General features: G+C 35.8%; 1 protein-coding gene across 1 annotated transcript in view; it reads left to right on the top strand.

Annotated features, from left to right (window-relative positions):
* The first annotated feature begins 9,780 nt into the window (after positions 1-9,780).
* LOC129244283 (uncharacterized) overlaps positions 9,781-19,599 on the top strand; it is a 60,070-nt gene continuing 50,251 nt past the window's right edge. The window contains exons 1-2 of the mRNA XM_054881899.1: positions 9,781-9,862; positions 14,411-14,829. Of these exons, the coding sequence (XP_054737874.1) occupies positions 9,781-9,862; positions 14,411-14,829 (501 nt within the window). The remainder of the gene's footprint in view (positions 9,863-14,410; positions 14,830-19,599) is intronic.

The raw sequence follows: 19,599 nt of genomic DNA, 5'->3' as shown, positions 1-19,599 counted from the left end.
TATGGAGAATAGGAGGGGTGATAGGATTGGGCATTGGGGGTGATTGGGTTACTGATGTTATCATTGTACAGCTCTGCCAGTTCGGAGTTCTCATAAACGGCTCTGCATTATTGCGTAGCGTTAGTTTGTATGGAATGGCTTCTTAAAGTCAACGAACAGCATTTAACTTGAGATGAATATCAACTAACACTTTTCCAAAAGAGTAAAGAATTTATTATTTTGCGATTCAGAAAAAAATTGGAAAATATTTTGTTTATATATTTTTGCGAATTCTTGATAATTTTTGCCGCATTTATACCCCGCGAAACTCAGTGAAACTGTCAAGTGTTCATTGAGGCCATCTGCTGTTTCATAGAAATTTGACCTGAGAGAGAGAGTGGCGTTAGGTGAGGCATTGGGGGATTGGTGTCGTAAGGGCCTTCATAATGAGGATGAGTATGAGTATACGAGTACACGCGCGTTGAGAAGATCGGAATATATTTTGAAAATATAGAAGCTTATTCAGCTGCCCGCACACTATTACTATGGCACACCAGTTTGTCCTAGGACTTATCTGACAAAATGTTTAACTGCTTAATGATTTGTTGAGCCGCATAATGATTTGGAACGAACAGCGCTCCCATGCGGCAGACAACCTCTAATGCACCAACCAGAGTGCTGCTCGCAGGTATCGTCATGTTCGTATTACATAGGTCACGTTTTAAACAATATATTCTCTTTGAATAACAAAATAAAAAGCTTGATGTTATTGGCCACTTTTTTACGAAAAAAGTTTGAGTGTCGAGTGGTTAAATAGCATCCTTCGTCCGGTTCAACACAAACATTTTTTTTTTGATATCTTGGAAAGTTTCATATAAATGAAAAAACCACAGATACGAGGGGTGCCTTTTATACGTCGGGATTTGGCAACCCTGGTGTTGCAATCTGGCAGCTGACAGCTGTATCGCAAAGTTTGACATTTTTTTTTACGAACTCAGAACGTTTTGAAATACCAGCGCTATTTGTGTTGTTTACAGTAACTTAAAAGATTCATCTCGGTCCAAAAATGGAATTAAATCGTGAACATTTTCGTGCGATTATTTTTTACAACTTTCGACTTGGATTAACTCAGCAACATTGCATGGATGAACTTAATTCATTTTTTGGCGATGAAGTTCCATCAAGGACCAGTGTTTATCGATGGTATGGTGAATTCAATCGTGGTCGTAGTTCACTCCAAGGTCGTGGTCGTAGTTCGTGAAGGTCGTCCAAAATCAGTTGTTGTTCCGAAAACCATTGATGCTGTGCGTGAACTGATATTGCAAGATCGTCACGTGACCTATCGTGAGATTGAGACAATCTTAGGCATTAGTGGGACCAGCATACATTCAATATTGCATAAAAATTTGACTGTCAAAAAAATTTGTTCGCGTTGGATCCCACACAATTTGTCAATCGCTCAAAAAAAGGCTCGTGTCGATTGGTCGAAGGAAATGCTCAAAAAATATGATCGCGGGGATCGAAGCACGTCTATGACATCGTGACAGGTGATGAATCATGGATTTACGCGTATGAGCCCGAAAGTAAACAGCAGTCGACTGTATGGGTGTTTCAAGATGAGCCAAATCCAACAAAAGTTGTTCGCGCACGAAGTACAGGGTTGGCCATATTAAACTGACCCATTGAGTAACCCTATAACTTTTTACTGTAATTTGAAATCTAAGGTTTACGTCAACAAGCCAAAGACACTAGGCGCACTTAAGGCCAATATCCGACGGGAAATAGCCGCCATATCGGCCGAGACGCTGGCCAAAACTATGGAAAAAGCCGAAAAACGGGCACATTACGCTATACGAGCTAAGGGCGACCACTTGCGCGATATCATATTCAAAAAGTGATGTAAACGAATCTCCTTGAACTAAATTAAATGTTTTTCACAATGAAACACAAAAAAATGTTTCTTTTTCCATATTTTTTTAATAATCACATGGGTCAGTTTAAGATGGCCAACCCTGTACATACCCAAATACGTGCTAAGGGCGACCACTTGCGCGATATCATATTCAAAAAGTGATGTAAACGAATCTCCTTGAACTAAATTAAATGTTTTTCACAATGAAACACAAAAAAATTTTTCTTTTTCCATATTTTTTTAATAATCACATGGGTCAGTTTAAGATGGCCAACCCTGCACTTCCAAGCAAATGGTCGCCTGTTTTTTCGGAAAAACTGGAGATGTCGCAACCGTACCACTAAAACAACGCAGAACTGTAAATTCTGAGTGATGCACAACCATTTGTTTGCCAGTTGTCTTCCAAGAAATTAGGAAAATCAATCGCCAAAGGCGGATCACTCTTCACCAGGACAATACGAGCTCTCACACATCGGCTCAAACAACTGCATTTTTGAGCACCCAAAACATCGAATTAATGGGTCATCCGCCGTATAGTCCTGACTTGGCACCGAATGACTTCTTTTTATTCCCGTACGTAAAAAACAAACTGAGAGGTCAACGTTTTTCGACACCTGAAGAAGCGGTTGCGGCATTCAGAATGCATGTTTTGGAGGTACCTCATTCAGAGTGGCAAAAGTGCTTCGACAATTGGTTCAAACGCATGCAAAAGTGTATAGATCTTCATGGAGAATATTTTGAAAAACAATAAAGTGATTTTCGATGTTTAAAATTTGTTTTTGTTCTCTAATCCCGACATATAAAAGGCACCCCTCGTACTATGTAGTACCGTCGCATATTCAGTTTATAATTTTCTCGTCTATTTAATTTTTAAGGCCTTTGAAATTTCGAAGGGATAAGAAGAGAAGTATCCACTGCGTATACTTTATTTCATGGGAGGAAAGCTGAACTATTTTTTTACGTTCCTATAAAACAGCGAGTAGAACGAAGTTGAGGTTTTTATTACTACGAGTACATACTTTTAAAATATGCACATGTTTTTTTTTTTCTCAAAATAAATTTTTAAAAAATACCAAGGATACTTATGTATACGTGTTGTAAAGTACACTTTTGTACGATGTTTGTACAAAGAAAAATGAACAAACTATTTTTTCAATAGTTGGTCAGATTTATTTCGTACTAATATCATAACTTGAGCATAACTATTTAAAACAATTATTTCAAAAATTTTTTCTTATGAAAATTTAAAGACCGTGAAAAAATTAAATTGATGGGAAAATAAAAAAACTGAGTATGTAGATTTGCTATGTATACTGTGGGCAAAAAGTAAGGTGAATTTAATTGTAAAATAAAAATTTTTTATTTATTCTTGTAAATCAATTTCATCCCCTTCAAAATAATCCCTTTTCGATGAAATACACTTATGCCAACGATTTTTCCAATCCCCGAAACATGCCAAATAGTCCATTTCCGGTATAGCCATCAGCACCTTCTTCGATTCAGCTTTTATCTCCTCAATCGACTCGAAACGCGTTCCCCGGAGTGGTCTCTTGAGTTTTGGGAATAGCCAGAAGTCACACGGAGCCAAATCAGGCGAATATATAATATATAAAATCTATAGTTTCACGCGCATATAAAATATGTTCTGGATAGCTTTTACTGTTACAGTACTGCCAGCAGTAATTATTTTTAATTATTTTAGTTTTGTGTACAATAATTTTTTTTTTTAAATATTTTAGTTCTGTGTATAATTAAAAAAATCCTTTTTTTGCTAAAAAAACTTTTCGTTTGCAACTCTTTACCTGCTGCTCATACCACTTGCAACAAATTCCTTTCCACTCCTGTGAAGCTAATCAAAGTATCTATTTGTGGCAGCTTACATATTCTCACACACACTCATACAACTAAATACATACATGCACACCAAAGCTAATGTAATCTGTTTTCCACATAACAGCTACTAGCATAAGCTGCGCATATGAGGATATTTCTGTTCATTGTTGTCACATTTTTGTGGTGCTTAACTTTTATTAGAGTTGACATTAACGAACTGGCTGAGCAAGGAAGCAAGGATATTCAGCATATGCTACGCTCTCGGTTATGCAAAACTACCATGCTGCATATGTGTGTGTGTGTGTGTGTGTGTGCATATGTAAGTGATGCTGACACACATTCTGTTGAATGCCATAACGAGTACTCATACAAGCGTACAGCGCAATTTCACTCTTTTGTCCATGGAGATGCTTAAAAATATTCTGAAAAATATAAAAAAAAGTTGCAAAAAATAAAAATGAAAATCGTATGCAATATAAATAATAATAGCAAGTGACTTCAGCGTGACTTTGGCAAGCAGAAAGAATCCCTAGTGGCTATAGTTGAATCTGTAGCTGCCACAGCTGCAGCTTTTGCGCTATGGGCTCATATGCCAGCCTTGAAGTCCATTGCAGACGCAGTTGGCCAATAAAGAAGTTCTACATACCCACACATACGTGAATATGTGTGCTTGTGTATGTGCATGAATGTTTCTTTGCTGCAACGTAAGAGCTTTACTATGCCAGCGGGTCAGTAGTGCTTGCATGACAGCGTCAGGTGCATAAAATTAAATTAAAATAAAAGCGAATTAAAAAAGTTGCTTTCAGCTCTGAATTAATTTCATACGAGAAGGAATGATATTTTATGCATACATATATACATACATATCATGAAAATTTAATTATACGTGTGCAGGTGCAGCTGTTGGAGTAAATTGGAAGTGGCATATCTGAACTTTAAATTACATTAATTTGGTTCCAGGACCACTGGAGTGATGCTAAGAAATTCAATTATTTTCTTGGGTGATGAAAATGATCGAAAACGAGCGTTGTCTGTATTGGTTCCAGTAACTTTATCGGTTGAGTCGTTTTGTCTTCTTTATAATAAGTTCAAAAGCGTATGGCTTGACCCTTTCTTGTTTGTATTCTGATGATCGACCCGTGCAGCGTCTCTTTATCGCGTGCTCGCCAAGTCTGCATAGGAGGCTTGCTGCTTCCGCAATACTTGCATATTGTATAGAATTGAGCTTTGGTTTGCACTAAGATTCATGCTGGTCATGCAGATTTAAGTACTAGATGAAGTAAAACCTCTGAGATGTTTTTCGTGAGTCATATTTATCTTACGATTTAAGCATCGTATCTGAGTATATTGAAGTAAAGCCAGCTACGTGTTGCAGCCTTCCAAATTGGTGGCAAGAAAAGTGAAATTTCAATAACTTATTCGGTATCACTCTTGACAGGATGGAAAGTCGGAGCAAGCGATCAAAGAAGGTAATCAATTTTTGGACCAAATAGAGTATCGAAAGCAACAGCAAAGCGGTAATTTCAATGATTTTGTTCCGCTTGTATAAACGTTGAAAGGTAAGTTTGTGTTGGTAAGAAAAGCGTCGAAAATGTTGATAAAATTATTGGGATCGAGAAGACTATCCCGCATTTGAGCGCTTATGTGATTGATAGAGGGCCGATATTTAACCAGGTATTATTTACTTCAAAATAAATTCAAGAAAAAGCTCTATGTGTGGGTGCCACAGAAGTTAACGCAAAGAAGCACTTTGATCCAAATTGGCATCTACGATTCTTTGCTGAAATATGAAACGAAAACGCTCTATTTTTTAAGCAAATAGTAACTGGTTATGAAAAATGGCTCACCCGCAAGATCAACAGCTGGAAAAGTTCGTAGTGAACTTGCAATGAGCCAACACAAACCGATTTCTGATCCCCGATTCGGCTGAGCTGTGTGTTTGGTAAATTTGGAAGGGATTCATGCACGTTGAGCTGATTCCATGAAGCCAAACACTCAATTCGAACTTCTACTATCACAACCTCTACTACAGCAACTGCCCACATTGCAGCAGGGTATAGACCGCAGGCGCTCAGAATGGGCAGAAAGGAAGAGTGTAGTATTTCATCAAACCAACCGCCAGACGCACAATCAATAATTGTTCCCCTATGACTTGTGACCGCAAACCTATTAATTTGTTAATTCGTTAAATTAATTAATTGTCATCTACTGTACATTTCAGGAAAGCTTCGCCCACAATTCATATCCGATTCCACTAAAGATAAATTCCCATAAGCTAAACCACATTTTGTTGACTCCTAATTGGCCGCAATTAATACGAAACAGACATGATCACCATATTTGCTCATATTCCTTGACCTACATACCATGCAAGTGGTTTACTCTATTAAAGTTAACGTGCGTTACGCAAGAGAGTTCATGGCAATAAGTTTCTATTGGCTCTTTCCCCAAATTAGTCACAGCGACATGTCAACAGGGAGTATGTTTATGGCTTTTTAAAGTTATTACTCGCTTCTTCTTACTTTCCCAAAAACAAAAAAAATCCAAAAAAATAGTGCAATAGTTTATAATCCCATTCGTTCGCACAACCGCACAACGTGGCGTATACGCAACATGCCAGCGAGGTAGTAGTAAAGTAGCAGTGAGCACATGCAAACATGTCTCCATAGTTTCCGGAAAAAAAACATAACTCTAAATACTTGATTTTGCCACAAAATGTTAAAGAAAAATTTCAACACAATCCCATCTGGTATACTAAAACACGCGGAGAAACATAACTATGTTTTTAAAGGAATTTACAGCAAAGAATTAGCTGATCTTCGTTGTATACTAAATACAATAGTAGAATTACGCAGTATGCGTAGCAAAAATGTAAGAAACTCGATTTTGAAAAATTTTTAGTTGTGCTACTTTTGAAAAATGTACGCGTTCTGCGTTTCCCTTTGGCAATGGACACATTGTCTGCACGTAACTCATACGTCACGTCGCACTTTACATTGCAATTCGCCTTCGGCAAGTGTCGACGCAGCGCTGTTGAGTTGGTTTGCTGTCTTTATTTCTCTTTTGCTACTCAGTTTGGCAGCTTAATAATTTTTTATTGTTGTTATTGCATATGTGCAGAATTTTTCAATTTAAACTCAAGACAAATTGCAATTCTCCAATGTGCGGTGTGACGAGCGAAGAAAACATATTTCAACTTTTTATTTGTTTTGCGCCAACAGAACAAATAAAGAAACTATATTTTAAATTTTGTTGGAAGCAAAGAAAGGTGCCAAAAAAGTAGGCGTGGTTGGAGAATAAGGCAAAGCAGCAATTTTTAATGTAGAAGAGAGCGGAAAAGAAAAGAACAGGAAGAAAATTAGAATTATAAAAAATAACAATCACAAATGGCTGTGGCAAAAACTCAAAGTTGTGCATTGTTTGCGAAAAGTCAGAACGAAAAAGCGAATTTAAAAACTACAAAAACTGTTTGCCTTACTTCACTGCGCTTACAAAATATGCTCATAGGTCAAAGTGCCTGCTTTGCCTGGAAGAAAAGCAATGAATTTGTGCAAATGAAAGCAACGTTGAAATGAAAGCAAAGTTGAAACGAAAAAACGCAAAAGAAATTAAACGAACAGAGACAAAACCCTGAGGGTAAAAATGCTTTTGCGTGAAATATTAGATTCTCAAAACTTTATTGCATTGTTTTGTGTCTTTGTGCGCATTTGTTTTTTATTTGACTATTTTAAAGCAAATGGTGTGCAACTTAAATGGGTCAGAGAAGAAAAATGGAGGGCAATTCATATAGTTTTTAATTTTCTCGTAAAATCTTTTGTGCCTTTTTTCAAGCTCACTGTATTGAGTTGCTTTGCTTATTCGTTTGTTGGTTAATTGAGACTGAAGTGGATGATGGTAGAGGTAATAAGCTTTAAAAAAAGTTCTGAAACCAAAATGAAGATAATTTTTTTCTAATAGCGGTCGCCCCTCTGCAGATTGCGGCAAATTTCCGAGTGAATTTCTGCCATAAAGAAGCTCGTCATAAAAAAAATAATTGCCTTCGGAGTCGACTTAAAACTGTAGTTCCCTCCATTTATGGAACAACTTAAAGACGTACACCACAAATTGGAGGAGGAACTCGGCCAAACAGCCAGAAACGGTGTATGCACCACGGCATACTCACAACTTTCTCAACATTTTGAATAGAAAGTATTTTGATGGAAATTAGTCGGATATTTAAAAACTTTGCATAAATTTTCATGCTTGGAGATGGAGCAAAATGAATCAGCCTATCGGAAGAATAATAATTTTAAAAATGGTGTCGTAAGCCATCCATATTTGACACTTGTGAACAATGAACAGCTACAAAATACGAGCAGATAAGCGAGTAAAGGTCAAAATAAAGATTTCGGTCACCCAAATATTTTTTTTCGTTTTCTAAGAAATGCATTTGAAAATTAAATTGGCCGATTAATTTTGTGCCTCCTGGTTGTATTATAAAAAAATATAAATTATATTCAAAATCTACAAACGCTTATAGTGAAAGTTGAGTGAAATGTTCGTGGACTTGGAACCATTTCCAACATTTGAGCCATTTTTACGAGCAGTCGCATGGATGGTGGTTGAGTAGGAGCTGATGTCCATAGGGAGCCACTTTCAATTTAGCGTTCAAAGTATTTTTTTTTTATTGAAGTAAACATTAGTCCGCATAAAACAAATATTTAGCAAATGACAAATGGCTAACACAATATTTAAGATCTATAAAAAAAAAAATCGAAAAAATTGATGCAAACAAATATGCAACTCGATAAAAAGTATGAAAAGAAAACGAGTTATATTTAAGACAAAATTATTTCTTAGACGCTTTGAATAGGAAGTAATAAAGTACTTTCATATAATATTCACTTAAATATGTAATTAAGTGCAGATAGTGCAATCGCGCTTGCCCCTCCAAAAGCTCTCCTGCCTAATGAATGTATTTTGTGCATTTGATTTCCAAATAAATCCAAGTACTCACATACATACGAAGAACCATAGCTCCTGGTCACACACACACACAGATACATGCACATTCATGTCTCAGTATGCCTCAGCATTTCGCTGCATTTGTCGTAATTTAGTTGCCTTACCAGCGCAGCCTGCGTTTTTCCCCATTTTGCCGCACGTTGGCGGTTTTTAGCAAAGTACTGTTGCCTCATTTTAGGGTGCCAAACTCACACCAACAATCATTAATTATATAGATAGAGTGCTTGAACATAACGAGGGCGCTAAAATCTGGAAAATTGCGTGCATTTGCAAATTATAATGGTGATGAGAGTGATGATAATGAGACAAAGCAAAAGCAGCGTAAGTACACACACACACATACATGCGCGCGCCTTTACATTCATTTAAAAGGAAGTTAAACTGTAAATCAACACTTAACTGGCATAGAAACGAAGCAAGTGAGGTAGTAAAGAAAATGAAGGGGCGTGCAAAATGCAGTAAATTTTCGAGGTGCGCAGGTGGGCACTCATGCATAGATACACACATACACACACACTAACAAAGGGAGTGCGAGAAAGCGAAATGCATTGCTGCGAGTTTTAGTATGCTTGGTATTTGCGTGAAAGGGTACTACTGTCACGCATACATACACTTCAGTACATATGTATAAGCTTATACATATATACATGCATATGCAAGAGTGTTCTCGCTTAAGTAAATTTCCGTGCACTGCTCAGCTGGAACACCTTGCCACAAAATTAAGCAAAGCAGCAGCAAAAGTATGCATAGATTTTGCTTACATAACCAAACTGCTGACATACCTGTGTGCATACTTCTGCATTAGTGCAAGCATACGAACGCAAATGTAGGTGTGCGCAACTGTGTACTCGCATTAAGAATAGTGAAATTAATTTTTGATCCAACGCGCTGCAGCTGGAGTCAAATCTTATTTGCGCATTGTGCTGTGGTGCGCAACATTTTTCCTTGCTGAAATATTTAATTCAATTTGTTGCCAGCGCTCAGCCAGTGAAAGCAAGATTGCTGCAGAATTGTTTTTTTTTCATAAAAAATAAGTGAAAGGAAATGCAATAATGGCGCACAAAGTGATTGTGGACGTTGAGGCAGGAACGCAATCAAAATTTAGTCCAGTCACGCAAATGCTGGTAGATCTGTGTAATTCCAGTAGATTGATTCACAAATTGCACTTGAAATTTTCTGGCTACATTATTCTCTAGGGTCAGCTACAAATAACAAGTGGACTAAGTTGTGTACCTGTAAAATAATATATCATTTTCACTTTGACCATCTTTCGACGAACGAAGAACACTAAGCTTGCTGGGGTTGTGTCAACCGAACTTACAAAATCGTATGAAAATTAAAGTCGACAATAAAAGCAAAACTAACTTTAAATTCTTCATATGAAAACGAAATATTCTTCATTAAAACAAAACTTTCGTAAAACCTCTTCAATAAAACATGATATTACAAAACCCTTATCAAATCTAAATGTTTCATTAAAAAATAAAAAAAAAAAAAATTAAGTAAGAAAATATTAAATCATTTTATTTAAAATCTAAACAATTTCATTAATAAATTATTACACGAATTAAAAAAAAATATATTAAAAATAAAAAGGAATTAATATTTTTCACGTACAAATTTTAAAGTTTCTATGAAATATTTTCTAAAACTAACAAAGCCATAATTATATCATAATTAAAAAAAATTATAAAACCTAAAAACTTTTTACAAAATAAAACTAAAATAAAAAAATCTCAAAAAGAATATTAAATAAATTTTTGCGAAATCTTAAATTTTTCATTAAACAAATTTTTAAATTTTTAGATTAAGTAAAAAAGTAAAAAAAATGTACTTACTTAACTTATCATTTATCTAAAAAAACAAAATATTTCATAAAAAATTCTTCAATGAAACATGAAAAAAATAAAATAATAAATTTTAGAAACAGAAAGTGTTTAATATTCTTCATATAAATTCTGTACAAAATTAAAAGAAAAAATTAACTTAATAAAAACAAAATGTCATGAAATATTTAAAAAATTAACAAAAAGATATATTTAAAAAAATTAATATATAAAATTGTTCAAACCGAACATTTTTCATAAAAAACATTAGAAGAAAAAAATCTTCAAAAAAATATTAAATAAGTTTATATAAAATCTAAAATTTTGCATAACACAAATTTTTTTATTTTTTAGATTAAGTGAGAAAAGACTAAAGGCAAACATTATAGAATACCTTTCATGTAAAAATTAAACTTCCACGAAATATTTCCCAAAATTAACAAAAAAATGTAATTCAAAATAATATTTTTATAAACTTTCATATCAGAACTAAAAAATTTTCATTAAAAAAAATTTGCATATGAAAACGAAACATTTTTCTTAAAAAAAAATTTCTCAAAAAATTTTTCGTAACTTTAAAAATTTTTTTGTGAAAATAAAATAATTAATTTTAAAAACCGAAAGAATTTAATATTCTTCATAAAGCTTTTAAGAAATACATATTTGACAAGAAAATAATAAAATTTTTGTTTCCATTTTTCAGATGAAAAACCACAAATTCTTCATAAAAAAAGTAAAAGAAAAAATCTGCATAAACATATTATTATATATATATATACATTTCCTTATCAAAACTAAAAAATTTTCATTAAAAAAATTTTCATATTAAAACGAAACGTTTTTCTTAAAACAAAAAAAAATTGTATAGAAAATTGTTCAATAAAGTACAAACATTTCTTATAAAATTTAAAATTAAAAAAAAAAACTGCATCGTAAATTTTAAAAACCTTAATAATTTAATATTCCTCATATACAAATTTTAAAGCTGTCATGAAATTTTTATTTTTTGCAATTTTTTACATGAAGATCACAAGTTTTTCATAAAAGTTACAAGAAAAAATATTCATAAAAATACTAAATCATTTAATATGAAATCCAATATTTTTCATTAAACGAATTTTTTATTATTCAGACTAAGTGAAAAACGTTTCAAAGTGAACAGTATTTGATGTTCCTCATATATAAATTTTAAAGCTTTCGTAAAATATTTAACAAACAAACATAACTGAAAAAAATAAAAACTTTTCATAAAACATAAAATATCATAGAAACATTCTCCAATAAATTATTAAAAAAATGTATGAAATTTAAACTTTTTTGCAAAAAAAAACAATATAATTAATTAAAAAAATACTCAAAACAAAAATTATCTATATTAGTATTCTTCACATACAAATATTAAGGTTGTCATTAAATATTTTACAAAATCAATACAATTTTTTATATGCGAACTAAAAAGTTTTAATATAAAAACTAAAAAAATTTCATTTAATTAAAAAAATGTTCATAAAAGAATTCATGAAGAAAATATTAAAAAGATTTGAAAATTTAGAATTCTTCACATAAAAATGAAAAAAATGAAGTAAAAATTATTAAAAGCAAAAATTATTTAATATTTTTTAAATATAAATTTTAAAAGATTCATAAAATATTTCGCAAAATTAATCAAAATGAGAACAAAAAAAACTGTATTAAACAATTTATAAAGTTTTTAAATGAAAACTGAAAATTTTTCAATAAAAATAATAATTTAAAAAAAAATTAATATAAATAGTTGTATATAAACTATAAAATTTTTCACAAAAAATTAAATGAAAAAGATTCAGAACAAAAAATAGTTTACATGCTTCATGAAAAAATTTAAAGCTTTCATCAAATGTTTCATAAAATTAACGAAAAACCATGATTAAAAAAAAAGTTAATTGTTTATATGACAACTAAAAATGTTTCGATGAAAAACATTTCATAAAAATTCTTCAATAAAATAGTTGTATGCAAAATCTAAAATTTTTCATAAAAGAAGTTAAAAATAATAGGCAAAAAAAGACACGAAACAAAAAGGATTTAACATTCGTAAAATTAAAAATTGTAAAGCTCTCATAAAATATAATTATAAAATTTTTCATATGGAAACTAAAAATGTTTGATTAAACAGATAAAAAATTCTTGAATAAAACATTTAAAGTTTTTTATAAAATCTAAATTTTTTTATAAAAAAATTAAAAAAAATGAGGTAAAAAATAATATAAGAAAAAAGTAGTACTTACATTTTTCAAAGTTTAAAGTGTTCATAAAATATTTCGCAAAACTATTAAAAAGAAGAATTTTTTTTTAAGTTATAAGACTTTTCATGCACTAAATTTGGGATTAAAATGAAAACCTTGCCAAACTTTAATTATCAATGAAGCAAGGAATTTAAGCTATGGCGAGACTGATGGCTCAGGTCGATTTCCTAATAATTCTAAGCTTGCGCTTTTATTTCCAACAAAAAAACTTGAAAAAGATTTTCTTACTAATGGCTGCAATACTGGGTTTTTGTATTTTTGGAAGCTGCAGTTATATTAAATCACCAAAGGCCACACGTGCTTTATATATAAGAAAATGCCCAACATTGAATGAAAAAAAATGTCCAAAATTAATGCAATTTTCAAGGACTTCAAACTTACACTTTATTACACTAAAATCTATGACTATAAATTATTGCACATTGTACTGTAAAATTGCATACCCGGAAGTTCTGTAAATATTCTAATTGGGCTAGGTTAGACAGGTTGCCTGCTTAACACAAGACACTCCGTGACCGTAAGGCCCATTGAAGTACCTGCATCTGTTTTTCTTCCCCTTACCAAGTTGCTCAAACCACTTAGATCTTTTGAGAGCGTAACTAATCCCTCCCTCTAATTAAAAAGTAGAAAATTCTGTGGGCGACTTTTTACATTTTTTAAAATTTTTGTGATTTTTATACCGGTTTGGAAGTTCGATTTATGAGTTTTTTGTAACGCAATGAACAATATATTTGTAAAAATTTAAGCATGAAAACTTTTGCGAATACTGTAAAAAGTTGAGGTGATTTAATTATGGGAACGCCAGCGTATCTTGGGCTAAAGGTGACATACATATGTGCCAACCAATCGGGTTACTGTGCGCATAGCTCAATTAGTATTACTTCTTTTCATTTTTACTACAAAAATATTCTCGAAAATACTAAAACTTTGTTAATTTAATTATAATTTTCATGCTTAATTCTTTTCTTTCCCTCAACTTTTTCTTAGCTCTGGCTCTCTCTTCTACTTACTTAATTTTATATTTTCTTACTGTAACATCTTCCGTTTCCGAGTTCGCTGAACTGCTTTGATTTCAGCGTCTTCGCTGCTTCTTCTGAATTTCTTCATTCACCGACGGGCACTGACCTCAATGTCACGCACCTCCACTTGTCCCACCAACTGCTTAATTATTTCTATTGTCTCAAGCGGTCAGGCTAGCATCGCTTCATGCTCGCCTCGTTCGTGTCGGCTGCTTTGTAAAAGCCATTTGCGCTATTTGAGTAATTTACGTAATTCTTCACTAGAGATGGAATATGCCTTTAGCCTTTCTAATTTTATGCCTTCTCCGCATTTCTTATTCTTTCGATTCCCTCCACTTTTGCTACGCTCGCGAAACTCTGTAATAGATTTTTAATTGTGCACTTTGAATAAAAACTTGAGCTTCAGCGCGCTGCTTTATTAATTTATTCTTATTCATTCATTCAATATGCGGGATACACTTAAACTTTCAGCGCGCTTTGACTCCCTCGCCCCCTCCGTCTCTCTCTCGTATACACACTTTCTCACATTGTTTTACCCTCTCTTACTTGCAGGCCGCACACACGACTCATCCTACGCGCTCTATCACATCGGCCAGCAGGCCACAGCGGGCGTTAAACAATTCACCGAAACAGGCAAGAGTGATTTGCTAGACAGTGTTACTGGTGAACAGCAACAACAACAAATGCACCAACAACAACAATTGCTTCAACAACAAAATGCCGCAAACGGAAATTCATTTGGCGGCTTTGTATCAACGTCCACAGCCACCACGATGAAGGGTAGTGGTGGTAGCGGTAGTGGATCTGTTGGTGAACGCAGCGTTTTCGATGAGTTCAACATACCGGCAGTGTTAGTGGGCGATGGACGCCAAGAGGCGAAATTCTTTGTGGATAGCAATCACAGTCTGGTGTCACTAATGACGCGCATTGTACCATCGCCCGATTGGTTTATCGGCGTCGATTCGTTTCAGGTAAGTGGATGGTAGTACTTTTAAGAAAATTAATGAAGTAGGAGGTGATTCGTGTTTTTCAAATGACGTAAATTAAATGGGTGCTTGCATGAGAATGAGTAGTGTAGACTAGTTGAAGGCTGAAGAGGATTTTGAGCCGCTGTTTGATTAGTGAAAAGAGAGAGCAGGTAAATTTGAGGAGGATTTGCAAAACTGCTTGGATTAAATTACATTAAATACAGAAAGTATTGATGTCGCTTCCTATAGGAAATTTTCAAATTAAATTTTTTTAAACTTTATTAGCTTAGACTTTACCACATCTGCTAGCAGAAACGAAGGGGTTACAACGGGTGGCACCAAGGCATGTCTCGTCTGATCGGTAAAGGTTTTGGGAATCCTATTAAATCTTCTTTAGATAGATTTGTATCATATAATAAACTTCAAGCAAGCTGCTAAACCACTAGATTGCGTGCGAATCAAATCTGTAAGAGACTTTAGATTTCGACATTCTAAAATTTTTGATCATTTTTGTTTAAACTCCGGTAATAAGAAAAGCTATATTATGATAAGATCTCTCATCACCTGTGCATCAGTGGTCTGGTCGAGTAGACTCTCTCTTTCGTGGGAGTCAGGAGGATCTTATCGAGACTAGAACGCACTGTGACCATCTATTGCACCAGAGTTTTTCCTACTACTTTCGGCCCGGTATTAGATGCTCGGGATAGTCTATCATCACTTGATTTTCAGCCATATAGCCTGAAACACAATGAGAATTGGTACGAACACTGTCCGACATTGGCTAACAGAGAACGCATGGACTTCTATCCAATAATTCTATCCCTGTCTCTTGACTCCATGACATATGGAGTCGTGCTTAAAAAGATATACAGGATGGGGCTGCTAAGACTCAATTGTGGTCAGACTCTGAAAATGAGCCCGGCAAACAGCGTTTTCCCATTTTCACAGACGGCTCCATTATCGAGCTCTGTTGACTACATGGAATCTAGCGGAACAAAACTACACTTTGCACTTGGAATTTAAGCATCTGTGTTTCAAGCAGAGATGTATGCTGTTCAAGAAGCGATGAACTTTGTTGTGGAAAACTGGGGGAGAGGCAGATCTGTGGAGGCAGATATGTGCCTGCAGCGACAGCAAAGCTGCGCTCATGGCCCTAAACCGCCCTCCAACCGCTTCAAGGCCGGTTGAGTCCTGTAAATCTAGGCTGAACTATGTCAGTATACATAATAACCTGATGCTAACATGGGTCTCGGGGCACGTGGCTTTCGCGGATAACGAACTTCTGACTCTTAGCTGGAATGGGCTCTGAGGCCAACTTCTTTAGGCAGGGGCACTCCCTTCTGCAGCCATCGAGGCCACGGTTAGCACACGGGTTACTTCAACCCACAAACAAGCTTGGCAGACTGGGAGAAGCTGCAGATGGACAAAACTGATGTTACCTGTCAAGTCCGAGCGGCTGTCGCAGAACCTCCTATCATTGAGCAAAAGGGACTATAGGCAGCTGGTTGGACTGATGACGGGTCACTTTCTATGGGCGAAGCACATGGAAAAGGTAGACATCTCAGACAGTGCCCTCTGCCCAGCATCTCGAAAGGAGTATGAGACGGCGGACCACTTTCTGTGTATTTGCCCGGGCTTCGCTCGAATCAGGCTCGAGGTATTTGGCAGTGATGTGTTAAGAAGCGACCATCTTGGCTCCTTGGCTCTACGAGATCTACTCAGATTTCTTCGGAGGCCGGGTAGATTTAAAGAAAACTGAAAAGGAAATCCGAGTGTCGTACAATTGTCTTAATGTTGTTTGAGTGCTGTGCTTGCTAGTTGTCCCACCAAAAACAACAAATACATATATAAACCACACTACCCAACAGTTCTGATTTGGAAAAATTTTCTCACAGGAAGCACTGAGAGAGCGTAAAGGGAAACTTTGCGGACCTAGACCAAGGATGTGGTGCCTAGTTTACCGGTAGCGCGAAGATACGCAATATATGTGGCCGGAACTGAAGAGCTCACACTGTTACGGCTTTCTAACCGTTTCCACGACAGTCGGTTCTACGTTACTGAAACGACCCGGATTTATATCCGGCCAAGGACTGTCACTCCAGCAGCATTCCCCGTATGTGAATATGGGGAATGTTTATGCTGCTACAACAACAACCACAACGGCTTTCTGACTGGTGCAACGCCTTTTTGGCCGTATTAAAAGCAATAAGGGAGGCTCGCATGTCCAAAATAGACTATGACAATTTACTACTCGCAAGCTGCTATAAAAACACTACTGCACCACAACACTTCTTCAATAGAGAATGTGGGAAGTCCTTAAACGAGCTGGCTACAAGTGTGCAACAAATATAGTTGGAGTCCTCAGACACAGATATATTCACAGTTACTGCACCGCAGATGAGCTGGAAGGAAAAGAACTGGCCAACAATCTCGCTGGAAGGAAAAAAACTAGCGCACCTCTATATCCTCATGAAAACCTCCGCTTAACTTGGCTTTCAGTGAAATATAAAACAACAAATGGGCCAGGGAAGTCCATATACTGGGATACAAGACAACTCCTGCTTAGTTCACAGTTTCTCCATTGGTTTAGTGATCCGTATCAATGCAGCATTCTGTCTCATGTGAGTGGATGGAAAACGCATGACCTTCTCTTCAATTAGGAGTGGAAAACATAAAATATTATCTCTGCTACTGACCCGCTCAGACTAAAACGTAATAATCCTGTATTAAAAAAGATTTTTTTGAATGTCTGCAGATTTGGACTTAATGCCCATAAGAAATTTTCAGCACATTATATAAAAATTTCAGTAGGAATTACGTTTTAGGAGCGATAAGTTGTTAGACCAGCGTCCCAAGCCACTCGATGGCCATCTTCGATTTAGCTGGAGGGAGGAGTATTTCAAATTCAACCGATTGCTACAAGTTAGAGGCTGCTCGCAGCCGTCCACTATGAAAGAGATGTTGTGGAAGGTTCTTGGGCTAGATGTTTATTTGAAGGCGACATCCTCCCGCCCTGAAGTTTGTTAATAAGAGGAGTTTAGAACCCATTTAAGAGCTCCACTAAAGTCTGATGGAGCAGCCGCCGTTTTCCCGGGACTGCTTATTTGTTATTTCTAACTTATTTGCAGTTAATCTTTATACTTAGAAGTATTTGCCCCGTCCGGTAGCCTGTAGCTTGGCTTCCAGAGAAAATATTTCCGTTACATGCCGGCTCTGACTCGTCCGGTGCCCTGCAGCTTGGCTTCCAGAGAAAATATTTCCGTTACATGCCGGCTATGATCCGTCCGGTAGCCTGCAGCTTGGCTTCCGGAGAAAATATTTCCGTTACATGCCGGCTCTGACCCGTCCGGTAGCCTGCAGCTTGGCTTCCAGAGAGGATATTTCCGTTACATGCCGGCTATGACCCGTCCGGTAGCCTGCAGCTTGGCTTCCAGAGAAAATATTTCCATTACATGCCGGCCATGACTCGTCCAGTAGCCTGCAGCTTAGCTTCTATGGCAAATATGTTCGTGATTCGGCACTTTGCTATTTTCATATTAAAACAATTTAATGTGAGACAGAAAAAACTTGGAACGCATAACTTTACCTTTAATAAGTAATCACTTCCACGGCATGGCTTAAAGACTTATATTCGAAAAACCAGCGTAAAACTCAAACCATTGCTTTCAAACTTCGGCTGTGGAGTTTTGCCTAAATTCAGGGAACTTTATGCTACACCTTGTACGTAAAATATCTCACACATCTGTATATACCTATGCATAAGACAAGCGTGCATCATAAGTGTGCTCTGAAGCGTTATTGTTGCATGCCACACAATATATTCGTATGCGCTGGCAATTTTCGGTCGGCTCACTCAAAATGTCAAACCAATTTATTAGTGGCGATATTAATGCATTCACCGCATAAACCGCAACCGTTTGTGGCTGTCGACGCGCTGAGCTGATTATTGATGTAAAATAGTGGTGGGAAGCAAATTGCATGCAACCCCAGTGGCTAAATATACAGCGACAATGTCATTAAGATTATGTTGAAGTGTACTGTGGCGCAGCCTGGTTGACAGAGGCGGAAAGGACAAACAAGAGCAAGAACAACAGCAACAAGCGTGTGAGACAAACCAATCAAATTAAATGCAATGTGACAGTTAGTGTAGGCGAGAAGAGGTGAGATGTGGAGGGTGAATATCATTATAGACGAATATGGCAATAAGAGGAGCCATGTAAATGGGCGCCAAAGCAATAGGCTACAACCTCACAAGCCAGTGAAGTAACTGCTAATACCCTGACCGAGGAAGCTTTGTAGTTGATGAGCCGAATAGGATGGAGGTACATTGATTTTTCGAAATTAAAAAACAAAAAACAAAAAAAAAAAAAACCAAAAAAAAGACAGAAAAGCAAATAGCATAAATGTCTGCAACCGTCAGTCACACTTAAATCCAACGCATTATCATTTTTCCCCCTAACAACTTAGCTACCAACAAGCAGCGAGTCGCTGTACTACTCATCTACTCAGCTACTCCTCACCGCAGCGCTCATTTGTGTAGTCATCATTATCTTGGTTGGTAGCTTTTCGCTTTTATGCTGATGTTTCTTGTAATTTTTATGACATGCAATAAAAACAGCAACAACGCTGTCTGAATTATATGTCTAGAATGTCATCAATAGCTTTCATCTCCAATTGCTTTCGATTTGTATTTGGATTTTGATTTCAATTTGATTGCTGCTGACTGTGAATATGTAGATGTGCTCGTCTGTCGGCGCCGCGTTCATGTAAACT

Source organism: Anastrepha obliqua, chromosome 4 (genome assembly GCF_027943255.1).
Source record: "Anastrepha obliqua isolate idAnaObli1 chromosome 4, idAnaObli1_1.0, whole genome shotgun sequence".
Lineage (NCBI taxonomy): Eukaryota > Metazoa > Arthropoda > Insecta > Diptera > Tephritidae > Anastrepha > Anastrepha obliqua.
The sequence above is the reverse complement of the archived record's forward strand: the minus strand, read 5'-3'. Positions and strand labels throughout refer to the sequence as shown.